General features: G+C 39.3%; 1 protein-coding gene across 1 annotated transcript in view; it reads right to left on the reverse strand.

Annotated features, from left to right (window-relative positions):
• KIAA0753 (KIAA0753 ortholog) overlaps positions 1-25,159 on the reverse strand; it is a 47,209-nt gene that overhangs the window by 18,897 nt on the left and 3,153 nt on the right. Inside the window, exons 3-13 of the mRNA XM_016200963.2 lie at positions 24,330-24,954; positions 21,368-21,474; positions 20,220-20,282; positions 19,603-19,812; positions 17,312-17,522; positions 8,547-8,776; positions 7,115-7,281; positions 5,401-5,520; positions 3,711-3,800; positions 2,314-2,392; positions 1,179-1,262 (exon numbers count right to left, since the gene is read on the reverse strand). Coding sequence (XP_016056449.2) covers positions 1,179-1,262; positions 2,314-2,392; positions 3,711-3,800; positions 5,401-5,520; positions 7,115-7,281; positions 8,547-8,776; positions 17,312-17,522; positions 19,603-19,812; positions 20,220-20,282; positions 21,368-21,474; positions 24,330-24,954 — 1,986 coding nt within the window. The remainder of the gene's footprint in view (positions 1-1,178; positions 1,263-2,313; positions 2,393-3,710; positions 3,801-5,400; positions 5,521-7,114; positions 7,282-8,546; positions 8,777-17,311; positions 17,523-19,602; positions 19,813-20,219; positions 20,283-21,367; positions 21,475-24,329; positions 24,955-25,159) is intronic.

Consider the following 25,159-nt stretch of genomic DNA (forward strand, 5'->3'; position numbering starts at 1 on the left):
GCAACAATCCTGATGTTTAACAGCAGCCCAGAATACTAAGTACTGATCGAGTTACTTTTCTTCTTCAATAAATTAAAGAGTATTTAATGCCTATAGTATAATTCTTACATAGAATATTGAATATTATTCTTAATAATATTCAAACATGTCCACTTCATGGACAGCATTTATAATCACTTCATTTTTCTTTCTTATTAAAATGCCATATGGAATTGCTTCCCCAGATTAGACACCAGCCTCGTTCTTTTGCTAGGATAAAAGCATCTCTTGGTGGCTTTGCTGCACAGGATACCAAGTTGCAACACCCCTGATTTGTAAGAGCTAAATGCAGGCTTTCAGTTTCCAGGCTTAGAAGCCTCATCTCACGTGAGATTCTGTCACAAAATATTGGAACGATAAACTTATAATCACAAAGTTTATGAAAGTATCTGCAGCTAAAATACTGATTAAGAATTATAATAGGGATAGACTTTTGAAATCTACTTCCTTCCTGTTCCCAAGGTCGTTGGACTGCTGGAGCTTCATTCCAACTTCCTTCTCACTCTGAAACCTTCACACTTGCTCTGAGCACATACAGCAGTAACTTCTTTCCAAGCTGCACAAAAATTCAGTGGATGCAGTTGGCACCTTCCACTCACAGCCCCAGGTAGGTGGGAACGTTCCCACAGCTCCTCCAGAGGATGGACAACACGAAATACGTTGTTTCTGCTCTCAAATGTTATCATTTCTTTCTTGGGCTATCTTTTCTTTCTGTGAGGCCAGATACTGGTCATTATTGGGCACTCAAAACATGCTGGCTTAACAATAAATATTAGGCTCTAAGTATAAAGGAAATTAGGCCAGTAATGAGCAAAACTAGGCTGAATGAAAGGAAATGAGGACAGCCATTCTCCTGCCGAGGGCCATCAACATTCAGGGTCACACGGTCCACTCACATTCTGTCAACAGGAGGAGAGGAAAAGAGCCACTAACAAAAACCTGTGACTCCAGAGATTTCTGTGAGCTGTTTGCAAGGCGGATCTAACTCTTAATGCTAAACACACACTGTAAGAATTAACCTGCCAAATATGAAAAATAACTTCCACTTCCTGAGTAGGATAATCTAGTGTTTGCAAAGGAACATGTGCATCATTTTCCTTACACCCGGAGACATTACCACGTAATAATACCACACGCACCTCCTCTGCAGGCTGCACTGTCGCTGTGTTTACCAATGGTCGATCCTTCAAATGAGTATCTGCTCCCAGAGAAGAATTGGCTCGCTATTAAAACAGAGAAGCATGTTCATGAATTATAGAAATTTACAACCCATATTAGCACAAACGTATTCTCTAACAGAATAACTTTGGGGAACCGTTCATCAGCTTTTGCTACATTAGGCTTTTTGCAGCAATTCAAAGCACTGTCTTCATGAAAATAAATGTCAGGTGTTGATCCTGGCTTTCTGCCCCTTTTCCTCCCTCAACTTTGTAAACACTGTCAGAGTAGCTGTGTGTTTTTATGCAATTACGCCACCTCTCGGTTCCATAGTTTCCTCATTGATAAAATGAGAAGATTGGGTGTTTTGGTCTCTAAGAGCCCTACCAGTTCTATAGTCCAGAGATTCCCATGGACTCATAATAATAACTCAACATTTCCTAAAGACTAGAGCTACAGAAATTCAGTGACCTTTTCAGGGACCCAGAATGCCATTCATTCCATTTACAATGATAATATTCTTCTGTGGCCTCATCCATTTACACAAAAAGACTCTTCCTATTTACACATGGATCCACTGGGTCTGGCCATAACATTCAGCTTATTGCTTATAGGAGGATGGCACAGCCTGCTGCTGATGCTGTATGCAACTTCATCTTCAAAAATGCCCTGGCATGTGCCAGAAGCTGCCCTAACATCCCTCTCCTTTGGAAAAATAGTGCCAATCATCTCAAACCTCTGAAGTGAAAGAGCACAGGATTAGGGTGAAAGCAGTTAAGTAAACACAACATCACCAATAGATCTATTTGACTAAGAATGGAAACTGCAATCAAAACTCATTCCCCAAACTAAAGTCTCACCTTTCTCAAAAGTGGGACTCTCTCTCCCTTGTTTTCATCCCCAGCCCACAATGGGAGGCACATCAACAGTGTGTGGTGGGTTGTGATGCCCACAAGAGGCCCTCGCAGCACTGCACCCACACTATGCAGCACAGCTCAGCACTGCAGCCTCCAGCTGCCAAACACTCAGTTCTACAAAGGGTCAGTGTGACCTCTGTGGCAGCTCTCTTTATTCTAGAACTTTCAAGAGGCAAGCAAATGAGATGAAGTGGATTACCTGAGCCTTGGCCAGGAGAGGCTTCAAACGCTCCAGAACAGCCTTCTCTACCTTGTCTGCTAACTGGGTAGCAGAAACACTATTTAGAAATAAAAGAAAATTAAAATCAAAAGCAAGAAAATATCACAGTTTGCCTATTTATTTACCACTCCAGGTGAAGGAAGATCAAATGTTTATAAACCCACAATGCTTCTCTAATTTTTTCCCCATTGATTTTAGACAGAGGAAAGGAGAGAGAAAGGGAGGGAGGGAGAGGAAAAAGAAAGAGAAACATGGATGTGAGGGGATCAAACCTGCAACCTGAGTATGTGCCCTGATAGGGAATCGAACCCACCACCTTTTGGTGTATGGGACAACATTCCAACCAACTGAGCCACCCGGCCAGGGCAATGCTTCCCTAATTTTAATGGCCACATGAGTCCCCTAGGGTCTTGTTAAAATGCAGACTCTGACTAGGTTGGTCTGACTAAAGCTTGACATTCTATACTTCCAACAAGCTCCCAGACAGATGCAACACTGCTGGTCCTGCATCAAACATCTAAGAAGTATGTCAGGCTTTCAGTACATTTTAAAAGACTAATGGCTGCCTTTAAACAACTAAAGAGGGTAGAAGATGGAAAAAGTGAAACTAATTTTGTTCCCTACCTAAATTCCACAATAATAGAGTTACACATAAACCTAGAAAGTGAAGGAAAGAAAAATGGTGCTGGAAAACAGGCCAAAATACTAACTTAGCTGACCTGAGAAAGCTAATTATCAGCCAGCAATGGGAAAGTCAAAAACCCACACTGCGTGCACTACTGACGTACACAGGCACGGGACTGGCAGCACCAGGTACGCCCAGGCCTGGGGTATTGGCTTCAGTATGGAGGACAAGAACCAAAGGCAGTTTGAGAAGATGGAGCTCTCTCCAACTCTGTGAGAGGTCTGGTTGCTCATTCACTGGACGGGTCTCTTCTCTAAGGGATGCCAAGCACAGCAGTGGTTGCAGGTACCTCCAGGCTGAAAATCAGAACTCTTCTCTGGACAGTCTGCCACCCCCTCCCCGAAAAGGAGAGACCTAAAGACCAGCATGAGGGTCCTTAGCAAACAGTCCACCCAGATGACCCTAGAATAAAGCTCAAGTTCAATAATCCTTTCAGCATCAAGCCAACAGAGCCTAGAAGACAGTACAAACGGTCACCCCAACTCTCCTCAGAGCAGCCAGGACTCCCCGGCTCTCCAATCTTGGCTCCACTATAGGCTTCTTAGGTGATATGAAAATCTTCTAAGCAGGCAGACAGCCAATAAGCATAAAAAGTGTGACTACACCTTTAAACAACTGCAATTAGTTATTAAAATAGATAGGTGATGTAAAATGGGCCTGCTTTATCTTTCTCTAAGAAACGGGTATTTACCTCTCATTTTGCATTTTGTCCATTTCTTCAGTTTTTAATTCTCCAAGTTCCTTCAATCTTTTGGAAGTTTCTGCATCAAGCCAAGCAAGTCTAGCAGACAGTACAAAAAGAGTCAGACCAATTCTGCCTGGACCCGCAGGTGCCAATACCATGGAAACAGACCGGGAGTCAGGAGCTCCAATCCTGGCTCCAGGAAGGACACAGGAGGTAATGACCTCTCTGGACCCATAAAGCTCTCCATGTAAGGCTCTGGGTAAAAAGCACTCCCAGCCAGTGTGCAGAGCCACAAAAACTGCCAGCGAATATTCTCAAAAAAACTAGCCACCACTGGACTTAGGATTCCCTGTTCAACTATAAAATAAAGCTGTTGCTGTAGCTACAAGTTTAGACAAAGAAATGGACTCTCAGGAAAGCCCTAGGGCACAGTGAAGTCAAATAAAAGAGAAAGGAAAAGCTAACTGTATGTGGATGGGCTTTGGTTCTTTCAGTTTAGGATATGTAAATACTATCAAATTTACATATCTGCTTTCCCATAATTTCAAGAACAATTTCAGTCAAATGAAAGCAGAGACCTGTTTTCACTGCTGTCCTCACACACAATGTTCTTGCCTTATCGCCCCCTATTTAAGGCCTATTCTTTCCGTCCTAATTTATTCTCCATCTCCCTCCACGAATCCTATGTCTCTGCAGCATCCTGTCCCCTTCTAAAATCCGTTCTTAATCCTTTAGTTCTTGGCGTGTGCACATGTTCTATCTTAAAGTACAGCTAATGATAAGTCCCCCCTCTCGACAGTAAATAAGCAGGGGCTGGGTCTGTCTTTTTGGCCCTTTCTGAACAGTCTCCATAGTGCTCACACCTGTACCATATACAAAACTGTCAGTAGACAACCGACACACATATAGTTTTTAAAAATATTTTTATAATTGTATATTTTACTTACACATTTACAAATATTATTGTTGGACAAAGTCCAAAGGTGCCACCAAACTGCCCAAGGCCAGGGCACAGGCAAGCTTAGAAATTTGTCCAACAAGCAGGATGTCCTCGCCGGAGCCCTCCGTTCTGGCTGCCTCACATTATCCTGCTCTCCTCTCCTTACTGTGTGATGCTCTTCCGCTGCTTCCCCCCTATTCGAAGCTCAATCCTGACCCACAACCAAATTCTGTTTCCAGCTTCCTCCCTTGGAGATCTCACCTACTCATGTAACTAACTCAAACACTGCCTAGAAGATGACTCCCAAACCTACCTCTCCTAATCTTTTTTCCTCCAGTGTCCATCCTAGATCTTAAACTACCTGCTGTGCTTAGCAACCAGAATAACACCGTCCCCAGGCAGACTGCCTGGGTTCAAGTCCGGCTTTGGTCACTGACTAAAGTGTGACCATGGGTAAGTTACTTAACACCTCTTGCTTCAGGTGCTTCACTTGGAAAATGGGGGTGATCACCTCAGTATCTACTCTATACAGTTACAACGATCAAGAGAGTTAACACATGTAATGCACCTGACACACATAATTCTTAAGAAGGAATAAAAAAGGGGTTCACTGTCTAAGCTGTACAGTTTGACAGAAAATGTTAATAATTTACATTTTAAATAACCACTTTATACACAGGGAAGAGAAGAAAGTTCAGTTTAGAATCCACGTGAAAGGGGCCCTTACACTGCCAAAGATCTGGAAATAGCACAAACCTAGCTGCTTCGTGCTCAGCAGCACCTCTCAGCTGATTTTCCTCTTGGGCACCTTCCTGCTCGACAGACTGCTCTTTCGTGGCATCTTTGGGGCTAGATTTCACCTTCAGCCAGGCAGCACTGCAAGGAATGGAATGTATCTCTCTGCAATTGTTCACTCCACAATGTGTCCAATGGCACATTGAAAAGTGCCAACTCAGAAAAGATAAAAGCATAAAGTAAACAGTGATCTCCAGCACGGGACCTGACATAGGAGCTGAATGTGAACAGGAGTGAGATCCTCCAGGACTCAGGCTCAGCATCGAAGGAAAGAAGTTCTCCTTTTGCTTCACAGAAGCAATCACTATTTTATTTATTTACTTTGTTAACACTCACCCAAGGATATTTTTTCCATTGATTTCCAGAGAAGAGTGGAAGAAAGGAGGGGGAGAAAGAGAAACGTCAATGTGAGAGAGACACATCAATTGGGTGCCTCCCGCACCTGCCCGGGCCAGGGGCGTGCCCTTGACTGGGAATCAAACCTGCGACCTTTCGGTGCGCAGGACAACGCTCTAACCACTGCGTCACACTGGCCAGGGCCAATCACTATTTTAAATGAAAAAAAAGTGTCAATTACAGAAGAATGGGTAAACTTCAACATAATCCTGTTATAATATACAGATTTGGGTCACTAATTACATTCCATATTATGAAGCAACCCTTTACCTTTATAAGGCCTAATATAGCACCTTGAGCCTGGAAGCCTTATCCACTCCCCTTCCTCACCCACCAACATACGCTTGAGAAGACAATGCACTATATATTTGGTTGCAATATAAGCTTCAATTAATTGATGTTTACCAACTGAACTCACATCTCTATACTAACATATAAGTAAAATACAGAATTTAGAGAGAAATAAAAATGAAAAAGCACATTATGAAATCAGAAGACCTTTTATTAATCCCAGATCTGCTCTACTAGCAAGACATTAAATTCTCTAGACACTGCTTCTCCGCCTTTAAAGGGAGGATTGGTGCATAAGCAGAACCATCCATTCAGAATCATTCAGCCTTAGGGGAATCCATTCTACCAAGCTACTTACCCTGTCTTCTGCCAGCCTCCCAAAAGGCAGACCCCTTGAGGCACCTAACTTCTGACTCATCTGCTCCCCATAGTATTCCATTTTTGCTGTCTTCCTTTCACTGTCCTACCCCCTGGTCCTTCCCATTGTGCTTTCAAGAACTACTGTCCCATGGTAAACAAGCTACCCTTTAACCAATTCCCCAAAGAATTCATAATTATCTGGAATTAGAATTACTTTAAAATATTCACGTACCCAGCAAAGATCTACTGAATGCCTACTAAGATATACTAAGTGTCAGGCGCTGTGCTAGGCATGAACCTTCAGATACAGGGAGGGCACAGTTCCTGGCCTCATGTAACTAGAATTGATTGGGTGAAGAGACAAGAAAGAAAAAGCCTAGGAGCCTCCATACAATGACTCATGTCCACAAGGTGCTGGGGTTGTCCATGTAGGTTACACTACCCATAGTCAGGTAGGAAAAAGGAACCAACAGGGTTTTAGGCAAAAACTTTCCAAGTATCATTCACCCTAATAAGCTTTTAATAGTTTCTTAATGGGAACTAAGGCTGCTGCTTTATTTGCTCTAAACAATAGGTAACCTTTAACCTGTGGAGGAAAAATAAAATGGTCCCTTGAATTTTTACGTACCATTTAGGAGATGCTGGTGGGGATGTGGGGTTTGGAGGTATCCATGGAGCCCTTGTGTCTTTCATAGGCTGTTGGTTTATTTTTAATCTGGATGAAACTGTTGTCTGATGCAACGTACTTTTGCTGTGAGATTGGGTTGGTCTACTTTTTTCAGCTTTGTGAAGTCCCTGTAAGAGAGAAATATGAATTATAAAGCCAAATGGATATCAAAGAAACTCTGATTACTGAAGCTTCCAGTGCCCCAATGCTATTCATGTATCCATTCAGCAAAAACCTAACTGGAAAGCACTGTGGTGGAAATTTGGGGGAGGGTGTAAATTACACTAAAACAATGCTGATGGGGTTGGAGGGAGGTATAAAATTGGAATCCCTAGCTTTGCCATCTTTTGATATATATAATATATAAATATATTTCTATATGTTTTCCTAATTAAACAAACAAACAGCAAAAAAGGACGTTAAACTGTAAAACATTCTTGGTCACAATATTTAACTTCTCTGAGCCTCAGGTTTCACATCTGTAAAATGGGAGATCATTTCTTCACCAGTTTCTAGAAGGCTGAATGGGCTAATACAGGAGAGTATGATGAGGAAGGGAGAAAGGCAAATGGCATCTGAACAGGATGATTCAGGCTGTATTAAATGTTATAGAAAATGAGGCTCTCCCTGAAGAGAAGCACCAAGCTCATTCACACAGGCTCAATTCTGACTTCCCAGCGACCCCAAAAGAGTCTGTTTGGAAAGAAAGTCTTGATCCAAATCCATGATCTGCAGTGACTGGTGGTAACTGCTGATCTCTGTTTCTGGGGTCACCGGATAATACATGGGTTCACTATAGAAGCTTCTGAACAGCACCATTAAATGGCAGTAACCATCAAGGGTATTTAGACTAGGAGGTGGTCTTCTGGCCATTCTCCACTGGTTGGACCATAAGTTAAATTCCAAACAGAAGCTTAAAATATAATGTAGTTTCGAGCCAGCTGGCTTCCAAAGCCGTGTTAGAAAGTACTCACCCTAGGATGCCTTTTAGTATTGAGTAGTTATTATTTATCAATATTTATCTTTAGGAGGAACCAAATCTTAATCCCCTTGAATTTCATGCTTCCAAATCAGAAGCAGAAAAACCTAAATATTAAAATAGCCTGCCTGATTAGGACCTTGGTATCAAATAAGTTAGGATATTAGCAAACCAGGACAGGAGAGAATACCCTGTCTTAGCAACAACATTAAAAATTGCTATTTTTGTTAAAAAATAAAAATAACCTAGAGCTCAGCTAAGTCAGCTTAATTTAGATAGTTGAACTCAAGGCCTCTGGCATTCAAACCCCTAAGAACTCCAATCCTGGCTCCACCTTACTAGCCTACACATCACGCATCGCTGGACAGTATAGGGTTAAAACAAAAGGGCCGAAAGAAAGGAGTGATTTCATACTTGTGGGGGAGTTGCCGATGCCAGAGCATCTTTCTTCCTAAATGGCATGTTTTCAGGCACAGGCTTTTTCCCCGCTGCTTTTGTTTTTGCCAGGGCTGCCTCTTCCTTGAAGCTTGCATTTTGGTCTAGAAGAGATGGAGCTTCTTCTGGAAGGATATCCGCATGGAACACATCAAGCTCCTTCTCCAACCTCGGGGTCATTGGCAGCTCTTCATCAGGTTGATACTTATCTATATGGAGATTTCAAAAGGAAAAACTGCGGGAAATGTTATTCAAACCAAGTGGGAGAGAATGATTATCTATAGACAGATAAGCTCCTTGCTGACATAGTTACTCCTTACCCTATGACTCCTACTGCCCTCCACAAGCAGGAATCCAGGTGCCATGGTTGACTCCCTCACTCTCACCTCCTCCATTTACTCATCCACCTGGTCCCTTTGACCGATTCTAGATTATCTCTTGCACTTATCTCTGCCCTTCCTTCCCTTCTGTGTCTACCCTAGGTCAGGCCTGCAATACCCTGTGACAGTGATAACAGCATCTCCTAAATGACCCCTTCTTTATCTTCAAATACACCTTCACCTGGCTACCAAAACTGTCTTTCCTAAACTGTAAACAATGCCCTGGCTGGTGTGGCTCAGTGTCGTCCCACAGACTGAAACGTTGCAGGATCAATCCCCGATTGGGGCACGTACAGAAGGTAACCAATCGATGTTCTCTCTCACGTTGATGTTTCTCTCTCTCGCCCCCTGCCCTCTCTAAAATCAGTAAGCATATCCTCGGGTGACGATTAAAAGAAAGAGTCAGTAAATATTTAAACGTCACTTCTCAAAGCTTTTGATGGCTCCTCATTTGATACAGAATAGAGTCTGAAGTCCATACATGACATTCAGCCTGCAATGGGAAAGAAAATAAAGTCCCTTTTTTGAAGATGAGATAATGCTTTCTATATAGAAAATCAAGAGAATCTACAGACAAACAATTACAACTAAGAAGAGGGTTCAGCAAGGTTTCTGGCTAAAAGAAGAAAAACATATAAAAAATCAGTATCATTCCCACATTTCAAAATTATTAGAGAATACATAACAAAAATATTCTATTCTCTTTGGCAACAAAAACTATAAGGCACTTAGGAAGAAATCTCACGAAAGATACCTAAGAGTTTTACAGAAAAAGTTCAAAGATACTTTTAAAAAACGTGAAAGAAAGAAGGTATGAGTAAGTTATTTTCATGAATGAAAAGAATACTGTAAAGATTTCAGTTCCCCCCAAAGTGATCTATAACTGTCATGCAAATTCAATTAAAATCCCAACAGACTTTTTTGTGTGGATCTAAACAGGCTGACCCCAATATTCTTGTGAAGAGTAACACCCCAGGACCGCCCAAATAACTGTGAAGCACAGTAACAAAGTGCGGGGCGGGGTGGTGGGGGGACATGTTCCACCAGAGATACAGTGCTCATGAGGAAGCTGTACAATCAGGGGATGCGGGAGTGACGAAGGAACAGGCAGAAACCAGTGATGCAAAATGGATGTGGCAAAGGCGGCGTGGAACTCTGTGAGTGTGAACTGTGCTCAATAGTGCTGAGACTACTCACACCCACAGGTAGCAAACTAAAACTGGATCCTCGCCTCACACAGAACATTTAAATTCTAAATGGAACAAAGACCTAAATGTGAAAGAAAAACTTTAAGCTTTTAGAATAAAATATAGGGAGAATATGATTATATCAGGACAGAAAAGGCTTTCTTAAACTCAAATATAATATTAATATATTTGAAAGTAATTAGACCAAGCTACAACTTCCTTCTGACAAAAAGACACCATGAAGTCTACACACAGCCAGAGTCTGGGAGTAGAGATCTGTAACGCAAATAATTAACATAGGATTAATACGCAAAATATATAAAGAACATCCACAGATCTTTGAGAAAAACAAATAATCCAATAGAGAAACAGACTAAGGACAGAAACAAGCAATTTAGAGAGAAAAGATGAACTGTCAATAAAAACGTGAACAGATGATCACCAGGAGTCAAAGATATCCAAATTAAAACAATGAGGTGCCATCTCTCTCTAAGTGCCTAGCTGTGTTTCAGACACTGAGCTATATAAGGGATATGACGGCAAAGAGACATGACACTTGTCCTGAAGGGAAAGGCCGGCAAAGGCAGATGCTTTACTAGCTCTAACTCCGGGCGATGAAGAAAGTATCACATTGTAGTCAGTAACTGTCTACCAAGAACCCAGGTTTGTCACGTTCATGTTAGAGCTGGCGCATTAAGTTACTGGATGCCACAGAGTTAGTGGCAGACTGAGAACAAATCAAATGAAAACCAAACTGATACACAACTTTCAAATCAGAAGAGGAAACAAAATGAAACAACAAAAACTTTATTAATATAATAAAGCACAACAAAGGGGAAACGCCATGACAAATGAAAAACATAAGGTAGAAAGTAGTTCAAATGTATCATTAGTCCCAGTAAATCTAAGTAGATTGAATAAAAAGAACTATATAACTGCATTAAAAACACCAACGATAAACTATTCACAAGCAACTTTCTTGAAATAAAACATCAAAGGAAGACAGAGCAGAAAGGAATGAAAACTGTTATTCTAAGTAAATGTCCAACAAGTTAGGTAGATGAGACAACATTAATACCAAACCAAACAAAACATAAAGTGAATCACATTAAAAACGACAAAGAGAAACATTTTATAATATAACATATAAAATCCACCCAAAAGATTTAACAGCCAAGAACTCTTATGCATCTAACAATACAATTTCAAAATACACAAAACAAAAATGAATAAAAATACATAAGGAATTAAAAAAGTCTCAAGTATCAAAAGAGACTTTAACATACCTTTATACCAGTCATTTACAGATCAGTAAATAAAACTAGAAAGTACAGAAGAAAAAGAAATAAAGATTGGGGAGGAGGAAAGAAACCAATGATATGATTATATACATAGCAAAACACAAATAATCTACAGATAAATTATTAGAAATAAATTAGCTGAGCGAGGTTGCTAGATACAACAGCAGTACATAAAATCAATTGTATCTCTATATATCAGCAATATATATTAGAAATTAAAAAATTTTTTTAATATATCTTTATTGATTTCAGAGAGAGGAACAGAGAGGGAGAGAGAGAGATAGAAACATCAATGATGAGAGAGAGTCATTGATCAATCCCGCAACCCGGGCAAGTGCCCTGACCAGGAATCGAATCCCGATCGCCTGGATCCTAGGTCGACGCTCAACCGCTAGCCACGCCTGGCAGGGCAAAATTAAAATTTTTAAATGACATCATTTACAAGAGAATTGGAAATAGCTATGCCAGGGAATAAATCTAATGAAGAGATGTATAAAACCACAAACACCGCTATAAATTAAAACCTAAGTAAATGGAGGGATATGCCTTGTTTGTGGACTGGGAAATTCAATATTATAAAGATATCAATTCCTCATCAAAATTCCAATAGCTTGATTTTTATTATTGTTTTCAGGGTAACAGGAAGGTTGGTGGAAAGTGAAAATTGTGATTCTAAAATTCCTATAGAAAGACCAAAGGTCAAGATTAGCCAAGACACTCTGGAAGAAGAACTAGACGTCAAGGCCTAGAATAACTCAGACAGTGAACACTAGCATAAGAACCAATATACGATCAGTGGAAGAGAACAGGGGGGCCAAGAAACTGACCCGCACATATGTAGACAGTTTCTTTATGACCAAAGCGACATTATATGCCAATTTCGGAGGGATCCTTTCAACACAGTGCTGGCTCATCTGGACATCCATCAGCAAGAAAATGAAACTTTGTTCTAGGAAACAACATAGAAAAGGTCTTCTTAACTTTGGCATAGGGGAGATTCTTAAACAGAATACAAAAAAAGATACCAAAACAAAAACTCAGGAAAAGACTGCCACATTGGACTGCAGTGAAATTAAGAATTCTGTTCCTCAAAAGACACCACTGCAACATTTAAAAGCAAGCTGAGGCTTATTTCTAAGAAGATATTTGCAATACAGATAACTGAGAAAGGTTCCATGTGCAGAATACTCCTCGGAAGAACTACAAATCAATAGAAAAGAAAGGAGAGGGAGTGGGGAAGGGAGAGAGAGAAGGAAAAGGAGGAAGCGTGGGCAAGGGGGTGAAGTGGGCACAGAAATGGCCTCATCATCACTCATCCTGAAAATGTAAATTAAAACCACAACAACAGCCTTACACACCAACTAGGTGGCTAAAATTTTAAAAGCTATTAATAATAAGTGCTGACATGGATATGTAGTAACTGCTCTCATACACAGTCGGCTGGAATATAAAACTACTTTGAAAAAAATCTTTCCCACAGTTGAATAAACATATAACAATCACACTCCGGGGAATATACGCAAGAGAAACACATGCACACATGTACTAAGAGACTAGAACAATCACAGTAGTTTTCTTTACAACTGTCCAAATCTGGAAAAACTCAATAATTAAAACAACAGAATAAATTTTAAAACTGTGATATATTCAGATAATGAAATACAGTAATGAACATAAATAAATCATAGCTACACAAACAGGTCAGATGAATCTCACAAAGTGTTAGGTGAAAGATGCCAGTCCCTAGAAAATACCGATTATGTAACTTTATTTCTTGACTTAGTAGTGATTATAGAAATTTGTTTTCTGATAATTGAGTCATAAATTTACAATGTGTGTACTCTTCTATTGTGTATATTATACTTTAAATAAAAAAGGAAAACTAGTTCACTGGATTTGTCCACGCTCTCATATAAATAGTACATTAAAAAATTCAGCATTACCCCTGGCCAGTGTGGCCTGGTGGTTAGAGTGTGGCCTGTGCACTATCGGGTCTCAGGTTCAATTCCTGGTCAAGGGCACATAACATGGGTTGGGGGTTTGCTCCCTGCTCCCTAGTGGCGGCAAGTGTAGGCGGCAACCAATCAATGTGTCTCACATGGATGTTTCTCTCTCCCTCCCTTCCACTCTCTCTAAAAAGCAATGGAAAAAATATCCTCAGGTAAGGATTAACAAAACACACATAAACACATGGAGGCTAAATAACATGTTACTAAACAATGAATGAGTTAACAATGAGATCAAGAAAGATTCTAAAGATACCTTGAGACAAATGAAAATGAAAACACAACCCAAAATCTATGGGACACAGTGAAAGCAGTCCTGAAAGGGAAATTCACAGCAATACAGGTGTACCTCAAGAAATAAGAAAAACCGCCTGGCCGGGTGTGGCTCAGTGGTTGAGCGTCAACCTAGGATCCAGGCAATCGGGGTTCAATTCCCGGTCAGGGCACATGCCCCGGTTGTGGGCTTGATCAATGACTCTCTCATCATTGATGTTTCTATCTCTCTCTCCCTCTCCTTTCCTCTCTCTGAAATCAATAAAGATATATTTAAAAAAAAAAAAGAAAGAAGAAAAACCTAAAATATATAACCTAACCTTACACCTAAAGGAACTAGAAAAAAGAATGGCAAACAAAGCCCAAAGAGAGTGGAAGGAAGGAAATAATAAAGATCAGAATGAAAATAAACAAAATGGAATCTAAAAAAACAATATGAAAGATCAATAAAACCAAGAGCTAGTTCTTTGAAAAGATAAACAAGACTGATAAACCTTTAATCAGACTCATCAAGAAAAAAAGAGAACCCAAATAAGTAAAATCAGAAATGAAAGTGAAAAAGTAACAACTGACACCACAGAAATACAAGGGATTATAAGAAAATATTACGAACAACTATATGCCAACAAATCAGACAAGAAATGGATAAATTCCTAGAAACATACAATCTTCCAAAACTGAATCAAGAAGAAACAGAAAATCTAAACAGACCGATTACAACCAACAAAATGGAAGCAGGAATGAAAAAACTCCAAACACACAAAAGTCCTGGGCTGGACGGTTTCACAGATGAATTTTATCAAACTTTCAAAGAAGAACTGACACCTATCCTTCTCAAACTATTCCAAAAAATTCAAGAGGAGGGAAGAATCCCAACCTCATTTTATACTACAAAGAGAGAAAATTATAGGCCAATATCCCTGGTGAACATAGGTGCAAAAATCCTCAGCAAAATACTAGCAAATCAGATCCAGCAATACATTAAAAAGATCGCACACTATGATCGAGTGGGATTATTCCTGGGATGCAAGGTTGGTACAATATCCGCAAGCCAAGTAACATGTTACACCACATAAACAAAATGAATGATAATAACTGTATCCAAAGAACAAAATAAATAAACTAAACTGAGCATAGATACAGAGAACTAGAGACAGAGAACGGACTGATGGTTGCCAGAGGAGAGGGGGTTGGAGGACTGGGTGAAAAAGAAGTAGAGACAAAACAGTCAAAGGAATGTCAAGTACAACACAGGGAATACAGTCAATAACACAGTAACAACTATGTATGGTGCCTGGTGGGACTGGAAATATCAGGGGAACACTCTGTAAAGTACATGATTGTCTAACCACTGTTGCTGTACACCTGAAACTAATACAAAATAATATGGAATGTAAACTGTAATTGAAAAATAAAATTTAAAAAGCACCAAAATATTATCTTAAGGAAAGAAATACAGAGAACAATGATGTTCATTAAAGTGTTAAAGTTTTTTTTTTATCTAGTAATCCTTAGGGCAGTATAAACATTAATCAATTATGCAAGTACAGTATATGCAATTCTGATTTTTAAAATCTGTGTTGATGATTATGGTAAATAACCAATAATAGTCAGAACATATATATACAGATATATGCTGAAATTAAACATAGCTTACAAAGTTAAAAAAAAAAAAAAAAAGGAGAAGCATTCCATTAAATCTGGGGCAGGGGGGAAATAATGTCTACCATTATAACTATTATTCAGTATTATTCTGAATTAAAGCCCACCCAACAAAGCAGAAAGAGAAAAAAGGAAAGGCCTAAAAATTGCAGAGAAAGGCAAAACTTATTTGTAGGTGATCTCATCTATCTGGAAAAATACAAAAGAATTAAATAACAAAATCTCGTGTTTTCATCAAATCTAAAACATTGAGTATAAACATCTTATTTTATGCACCAAGAGCAAATTTTAAAATATTGCCTATTAATTATGATATCAACAACTTAAGAATGTATCCTGCCCAGCTGGTGTGGCTCAGTTGGTTGAGCATTGTTCCACCAAGAGGTCACCACTTCAGTTCTCAGTCAGGGCACACGCTCAGGTTGCAGGCTCAGTCCCCAGTAAGGGGCATGCAAGGGGCAGCCAATCGATGTTTCTCTCTCACATCAGTATTTCTCTCTCTCTCTCCCCCTTTCCATTCCTCTCTCTCTCAAATCAATACAAACATATTAAAAAAAAAAAAAAGTATGTATCTCAATTTCAGAAATGTTCAAATGTATACCTTATCGTAACAAATTAAAGATTATAGCCAGGTACCAGAGATAAGCGCAATGTATGAATCAAACAGCTCTCCTATACATAGCAATAACCAATTTCAAAATGTAATAAAAAAGAAGGTCCCTTTCATAAGAACAATAATAACTGGAAATAAACCTAACAAGGAATTTAGGCATTCGTATGTATTCCTATGTCAGGAATTCTTATATGCAGAAAATTACAAAATTCAACTGAAGGGACAGAAAATGGACATGAATAAATCAATGGGCTGACTTCATACTGTAAAGATGTCATTTCTCCCCTAAGTGATCTATGAACTCAATGTAATACCAATCAAAACTGGGACAGCATTTTTCATGGAACCCGACTAACTAGCTCATTTTAAATTCCTCTGAAGATAATCAATCACCATCGGCAAAATTTTGAAAAAGAAGAAAACAGAAAGAGTGGCCTCATAAAATGTTAAAACATATAAGAAAGAATGTTGACTTTGAAAAAATTTAAATTTTCTGTATCAGAAAAGATATAAACGAATTGCAAAAGCAAGTGACTAAGAGAAAATATCTATAATATATGTATACCAAAAAAGGATTAGGATTCAGATTATACAAAGTTCTATACATCCATAAGCAAAGGGCATAGATCCCAGCAGGGAGAGGGCAAAGGATATGAAGAGACAAACACAGAAAAGGAAATAGGCATGGCTAAGGAACACATGAAAGAAACAATAATCTTCCTCACTAGGAACCAGGGAGATGCAATATGATACAGTAAGATACCATTTTCCACTGAGAATCTGGAAAAAAATTTAAATTTCATTATATAAAGTACTTGGCAAGGATATGGGGAAATATATATGATGATCACTGCTCATTGAAACATAATTGTATGCCCACTTTCAAGGGCAAGTTGGCAGTGTATGTCTACATGTGCACACAATGAAAGCTAGCAATTCCACTTCTTGGAATAACAAGAATTTATTGCCTAAGTACAAAGATACACATATATCTAATATGCATGTGTATATGCATTTATCTATTGTTAAAATGAAAATTAAAAGTAGGGCTCTAACTTCCAGCTGTGTAGAAATTTACTTTGGGTAGTCCAAATGCTATGATGTAGGAAAAGGGAGTTGTACTTTTCCACCCTCCCCGTGGAAGAATATGCCAGCCCCCAGCCTAAGGAAGCATCCTGGTTGCAATTCACTTGTCCTGGTTCAAGCACACCTATTGAGGACTAGGTTTGAAATCCTAACTTTCCCCTCAGTTTAGCAACTGTTACAGTTCAGACAATTCCAAAGAATAAAATACCTTGCAATGAACACTTTAGGACACATACCAGTAAGAACCTTCTTTGCCACTGAAGGTTGTCTTGTTTCTTGTGGAAACATCTTCTTTGTTACGAAGTGTCTCCTCTCGCTCTTTGGCAATGAACTTTGCCATCTCTCTAAGGACCGTGGGCTACCAACAGGAAATCTTCTCCTAATTTCAGTGAAACTTTTCTTCACCTTTTTTGGTGACAGTTTCTTTTCTAGGAGGGATTCCAAAGCCTGCCATGAAACAGTCAATTATTCTCTTAGTTTATCTCTTAGTGATTAAAAAGCCTGACTTTTAATCACAAAACTGAAAATGAGGACTCGAGAGAAATGTGTTACTAAATGGCTATCTCTAATGATTAAGGAAATCTTGTTTAACTTAATTTTAAAACTATTATTTCGGGCACCAAATTAATTAATAAAAGGAATTCTGCATGTCCTTTTACATGTTAAGCTAACTAAAACCAATAGCAAAAAGATAAAGAATATGAATACTTTTAAAGACATCCAATTCGTAAAATTAAGGATCACCATTTTAGATATTAACTATGTTTTCAGACTATAAACCCATATGCTTTAAAATCATTTTAGTTCTCAATAAAAACTCATAAACTCAAATAATATTTTAAGTGGGCAAACAGACTATATTTAATATAAATTTTTCATAAACTAAAGGAAATTGTGTGTCCAGTGGCTCTGATCACTCATCTACCACAATGGTAGGAGATCAGTGCCCCCCTTTCTAAAAGAGGCACATCTTCTAACAAAGTACACACTCACTCATTAGCTGGAGGTGAGGGCCTAGTCTCCATCTGGCCAGTACAAATTAAGGACAACTGAACATAGCCAGGGAGATTTAGTTCAGATGACAGTAAGGCAACAAAAAAATAAGCGATGGGACAGTACAGTACTATCAACAAGAATAAATTGCTTGCACTACTGAATACTTTCAAAAGTAGGAGAGAGAAACATTATGTTTAAGAAACATTATAAAGGTACTCAGGGACTAGAAAATCTCTTGAGATCCTTTTAGGATTATAAAGATATTTCCTCTAAATGAAATCATTTTGACCAATAAATGTTTCTTATGGGTAAGTTTAAAAAGCATCAAATGACTTGATATTCTGCCTAAAAGGTCTGAATTTGACAATAACATTCCTGAGAGAGCTCTACATACATGAATGAAACCAATGCATTCACAGATTTGCTGGAGAATGGAACTGTAAAGGTAGAAGGCGCTTAAAAACGCCCAAGGGCTAGTTAATGGTAAAACTGGTATGCCAATTAGTCCATGCTTCTCCCCACTGCATCTTTCCTTCACAGCCCACAGCTTACTATGTCACACGACATTGTTTGTCTTTTTGTGGATGAAAATGTGTGGGGTAGTGGAAGCAACAGTGGCAAGGATCAGAAGATAAGAATTTGACACCCAGCTCTCAAGAGAAGTAACTGTGTCATCTCTCTAACCTTTGCTTTTCAAAAAGTTTTATCTGTAAAATAAAACCTCTGCAAATCACAGCACTGCAGTAAAGATAAAATTGCAAAATTATGTGTTAGCACTCTGAGAACTTCGGAGAACTATCAAGATTTAAGGCCATGCTGTCCTTCTTGTCTTTGTCACCAGTAAGAACAAAGAACACTATTCATTCCTGACTAGTACATGCCAGTGTGATTTCCAGAAGTCTCTCGCCATATCACAAGACTTGAGGCTCTGGTTCCATATATCTTAAAATGTCTCTTCTTTCCAAAAATCTCTCTAGATTACATACTGATATTCTAATTAAAGCACTGATTTAAGATTGCTTTACTGTTTTCTTTTTCTATGCTAATAAATTCTTTATTAACTGGCAAGGTCAGAAAATGGAAAATTCTTAATTTATGGACCTGGTTAAGATTTGTTATATGTTCTAGGCTCAAGTCACCAATTGTTAAAGAAGTGAAACACAATATTATATAGACCAGACTATAAAAACAATAAAATAAAAATGAAGTCCTTTTTCTGCCCTCGGTAAAGCTTTAATATACTAGGTGTAGCAGCTTTGTCTTGTATCCTCCATGAAATTTGGAGATGCTAAACATTATTTCCCTGCTTAGAAACAATGCACTTTTGCTCTGGCCAGCTGGCTCAATTGGTTAGAGCGTCATTCTATAAACCAAAAGGTTGTAAGTTCAATTCCCAGTAGGGGCACGTATGGGAGGTAACTAACCAACTGATGTTTCTCTCTCTCTCCTCTCCCTCAAAATCAATAAAAAACATATCCTTGGGTAAGTATTAAACAAAAGCACTTTTAACAAACATAAGTCAATGTCATACCTCAATTTGTTGCAGGATATCTATTACCATATCAGAAGAATCAGCATCGACTTTGGTGGAACAGAGTGACAGCTGGCGGATAAGACTGCCCAGTTCCCTGTACTGCGCAGGCACTGGGTGCTCCCCCCGGTCAGTAAACTGAGTGACAAACATCTGTAAGGCCCGAATGGCTCCTCGATGGGCAGATGCCAGCCTGGACATTGCCCATGACTGGCAATAAGTGAAATGTGAGAAGTTATTTCAATATTCAGAACTTCCTTGACATTAATTTCACCCTTAATATTTACAGTCTATCTTCTTTCTATAGTGAATATTTCCACTGTGAAACTTTTCCATAGCAAAGGGAATTGTAAGGCTTAAAGATTTTCTCATGACAAAGTCTTTTCCTTCCTATTCTAGTTTCTTATACCAGCAACAACAACAAACATTTATTTTCAGAACCTGTTCCCTGGAAGACAACCCCAAGTTCAGAGTATTTAAGGTGCTCGTGCCCTCACTAACGCGTCTCTACAAGCACTGAAAATAGTATTAGCACAGAGAACACACACGAGATACAAACAAAACACTGGAAATCTAATTTATAAATAAGTATTAATCAAAATTAAATTATATCATACCTTCTTAGTGTGTTTAGTATTATGTGGACTCAGTTTATCCAATTCTTCCTGGATTTCTCTAACCTGTTTTGTAAAAAAGGAAAATGTGAACTTTGTACCTTTCCACTGATCTTTTTTGTAGAAAAGGACACGGCTTGTTTTGTCCAAATATAACATTCACTCAAGTCACTTGAAAACGAGGCAAGGCTCTGCATTCATGTACCCCCAAAACAGTTACTGGCTTTCCATCCCTTGGTCCCCAGTGTAACAGGAACGAACATGAGGGAGGGAAGGTGGCAGTAACTCTGGAGAGCAGGGGCCACATCATGACATCCTCAGTGCCAACAAAGCTTCGGCTCTCATCCTCCACGTCGAGAGCACTGGAGGCTCTCACGCAGAAGTCTGACAGGTAAAACAATCTCTACGGTGGCAATATAAAGACCGACACAGAACCCAAAAAGAATATGAAACTAAATCTAACTCAGATGTTTTCTTTTAAATAAAAAGGTCCAGGTTTTGGCTCAAACGATAAGGCCAACATATGACTTAAGTGACCAGAAATGAGTTAAAAACTTATTAATGAGTAACGCCTTAAAGTTAGAACATTTTTTAAAATCTACCCACAAACAATGTAAATGCTCATTTATCAGCCACCAAATGTGTCCTGAAAGACACTTAACGTGGTCTTCATTCTTCACTATTCAATAAAGACCATCAAATTATTTACTATTACTAAGGTTCTAGTATATAATAAACATGAGACAGATGGGAAACTAAAACAGGCCCTTTCTTCTAAGATTAGGGTTCATAACAGGGGACAAAGGGTTTTAAGGTAACTAATCCTCTTGACTTCATCTGCAAAAATATGTGCTGGATAAGTATTTTCTGAGGAAAGAACCCATGGCTTTTAGTAGATTCTCAAGAGTCTTTGACACCAATGAGTCAAAAACCACTATTTAAGGAGTTTGGCTATTTATACATAATACACAAATGCACATCCAGGCAGATGACAAAAAGAAAAGTATTTGCCCACGTGTTGAGGAAACTTAGCCTCACAAACACATTAGAATTCGTGGAGGACACCGTGCGCTAATACTCCTGAGACAAAAGGAAAACGAACTCTGAGAAGGTAACACAGGCTGCAGGTCCCACTGCTCCCGCTCCCGCACCTGCTGCTGGAGGGCGTAGAGCATTCGGGCAGAGCGAGCCGCATGCTCCTGCCTCCAGACACGGATCCGCCGCTCCTGGTCTGGATCCAAGGCTGCCTCTGTTTTATCTGAAAATAACCCCGGCCCCCCAAAAGTGGATTATAAACCAAACATAAAAACTTACAAAACTTTCAATTACTCGAAGAGTTAATAAAGTGGAAGATCTCTCTCTTAAAAATGAGGCTGTCATCATAACAAATGTCATTTTTCATCAGCCAAGAAATCAGGGTGAGGGGGCCTGTGTACTGACTCAGAGAAGGGCGGGCCACAATGTCATTAACCAGGTCAAGCTCCCCTCCATGCAGAATTTCCTGAACCAAAATCCACTGGACAGCCTACTCCACTATGAGGTAACTCTTACTATTTTAAAATTCTTTATATTGAGCCAAAATTTGTAATGTTATTTTTGCAAAAACCATTATTGGCCCATTTTTATGTTTAGCAAGATTTCTTTTTCACTTTCTTTTCTCGAATCCAAGAGAGAAATCTTTTCTCCAACATATGAAGATTATATAAATGTCCAAAGCCTTCATATATTTGTCAGGAAGTACACTCTCGTATACACTGGTGATCCACATTTTCAAAAGGTTAGTTGAAAGAAAATGTTTCTGGAAGACTGACTGCCTGAGGGATGTGCAACCCAGTCATTCCTTCTCGTCAGTCGTTTTCAAATGTCTATACAACGCAAATTCTTATGTAAAACTCCATTAAACAAGTCAGATAAAAGAAGTGCTTTAAATATATTTTATAAATTCAAATTTTTTAATACTTGCTCATTAAAAATCAACTAATGAAAATATTTTTGAAGAAATAAAAAATTTGAAATCAAGCAGTGTGGACACAGATGTAGTCTCAGAGGAGCCTACAAGCCAAACTGTCTCTCTTGCTGGGCTGCACAGCATGGAAAAACTCTGGGTTCATGTACTTAAATGTCAATGGTGACTGACTCGGGAGTAGTTTTTAACTGCTCCTCTTACAGGTTACTTTTTTTTAAAAATTGAATTTACTGGGGTGACACTGGTTAACAAAACTGTACAAATCTATAATACATCATCTGTATATTGTATTGTGTGTTCACCAACCCAAATCAAGTCTCCTTCCATCACTATTTTTAAAAAATAAGTTTTTATTGATTTCAGAGAGAGAAGAAGGGAGAGGAAGAAAAACATCAATGTGAGAGCGGAACATTCATTGGCTGCCTCCCGCATGCACCTCGACCAGGGACCAAACCAACAACCTGGGCATGTGCCCTGACTGGGAATCGAACTGGCGACCTTTCGGTGCACGGGGCAATGCTCAACCAACTGAGCCACACCAGCCAGGGCTCCTTCAATCACCATTTATCCCCCCTTTACCCTCTTGTACCTCCCCCCCTTGCAGATCATTCTGGTGCAACCAGTCTGCAGAGCAGCACTTGGGAAGCACAACTGGGCATTTCGGGGCTATTGAACAGGTAGGCTGCAGACAGGGGCTGTCACAAACTATTACCAGTCCACAAAAAGCTACAGAGAAATCAAAAGTATGCATTTACAGGTTTTTATAGCAATATGCTATTGTCGTGATATTTTTATTATAGTTTAGAAAGTACTGATTTGTGACAGATTGACATCTTAAAAACAAAAAAAACAAAAAACCCACCAAGACCTTCCGCACAGTGAGTTTGAGAAGCTCTGCTCTAAAGGTTCCCCTGTATTAAGCCACATCATCAGAGCAGTGGGCCTCGTGGCTTTTCTCACCTGGGAGCATGGTTTCCACCAAAGTATGCCATGGGGTCATGCCACAGACGGACACTGAGGAATGTTATAAGAAACGAATCTTAACACTCCCATTAGCATGATGTAGGAATGTTTTTAATTGATCATCATATCGCATTACATACTCTTTATGAAGGCACACAGGAGAAATTTTTTCTGGCCTCGATATATGCAATAATTATTTCCTTACACAATCTTTTCTTTTGTTTCAGACTTTGTAAATTCCGCAGCTGATCACTTTCCTCTTTAGCAGGCTGCTGGGAAGCTCAGAAACAAATCTGTAACCCATCCCTAATAAATCTTACTTTGCCTTTCCTTATTTTTTCCTCTGCCACAATACCCTCATTTCCATGTTTGCCCTAGCTTGTTCAACCACAGGTATTTCTGTGAGGCACTTTAAATTCCTGATTTAACATGCGTTTATGTACATAAGCATATATAAATTTTTAAATTCCAAAGACCATCACAGACTATGTACTATCCTAGCACAGTGGGTCCATGTGATGCTCAACTCCCTACTCCTTGGAGCCTGAGCTAGGTTTGATTCCCCTACTCATTAGCTATGGTAACCCTAAATTCTCCACATGGAATCAATGCTCTACTCCTCAGGGAAACACAAGGCACAGAGAACACTGAAGAACTGTAGAAAACAGTATATGGTGATTATACACCTTCCTTTCTACCCTGTGGTAAGATATTTGCATATATATCCACCATTTCCCTTGTCACTGCTGTGTACTCATCTCAACACTGTCTAAATCGAAACTGGTTTCATCTAAAATGTACATAATACTATGTTTTTTTGAATAAATTAACTATAATTTTGTCAGGACTTCTGGGTAACGAAGCAAAACATTATAGGATCGTTTGCACTCTAGTGACAGAAGACCTAAGGTTCCACCAGCAGCTACCCCAACCCTTAGGCTGGGCCCTCGGTCAGTTGATGGCCTAGTGCAGCCTTCAGGAAAAGAGCTGTGCCTACGTTTGAAGGAGGGGCTAGGGCAGGGAAAACCCTTTAGAAAAAAAGACATTGGTCAAACTCAAAGTCCACCTGTCTGGTCATGAGTGCTTGGGGCAGTGACAGAAGGAGGGAGTGGAATTTGATAGGGGCGGGGGTCCCAAAAGAATGAATGTATTTGAACTATCCCACTCGCACCAATTTTTCTCACCTTCTTTTGTTACTTCTTCAATTTTACGGATACAATTGCTCAGTATTTTCTGGAGCCGCTGAACCTCAAGCAGGCTTCTGTGTTCACACAGGCTTTTGTGGTCACCTGTCCTGCCATGTGGCTGCAGTCCTAGATCATGGGTGGGTGATGACTTTGGCATGTGCAGATCTGACTGTCCTGAATGAGATGTGTACACGTACACCTTGGCACCTGAGCTGGAAATTTCTACCTTGGATGGCTGGTGGCTGCAATGAAAAACTTCCTGATTCTTCAGTTCCTTCCTTTCCACCCTAAGGTCAGATCTTTCATGCCTGGTATATCCACATTTCTGAGAGATCTTGGGCTGACTTGTCAGATGGTGTTTTTTCACATGTTCCTCAAAGTGTCTTCGTTTCATATCTCTTTTGGCTAGGTGGACAGCATAGCTAAGTCTCTCTTCTGATATGACAGAAAATGAAACAGAACGGCTTAGGTCAGAACCATCTCTAAAATCCAAATCTTTACAATGGTCTGACTCATTGTGTGAGTTCTTCAGTTTTTCAATTTTAATTGCACATGGGTAAGAATACCGGATTGCCAAGTTGCTTGGATGTGTAGGAACATCCTTATTAAACTGCAGCTGGTTCTTTAAAAAAAATAAAATAAAAGCACTCGTTAGAAAAATAACACATTACATAGCTGGTGTATGTCTACAACCAAGTTTCTAAAATTTCACCAACACAATTATAGTGCTCACAGGTATGTTTATTTTGTACTGATAGAATCAGCCACTCTCACACACCGACTTCATCACATAGCCCCAGTTCTACCCTCCAATCGCTCAGAGCCAC

The sequence above is a fragment of the Miniopterus natalensis genome, chromosome 17, assembly GCF_054644295.1.
Source record: "Miniopterus natalensis isolate mMinNat1 chromosome 17, mMinNat1.hap1, whole genome shotgun sequence".
NCBI classification, from domain to species: Eukaryota; Metazoa; Chordata; class Mammalia; order Chiroptera; family Miniopteridae; genus Miniopterus; species Miniopterus natalensis.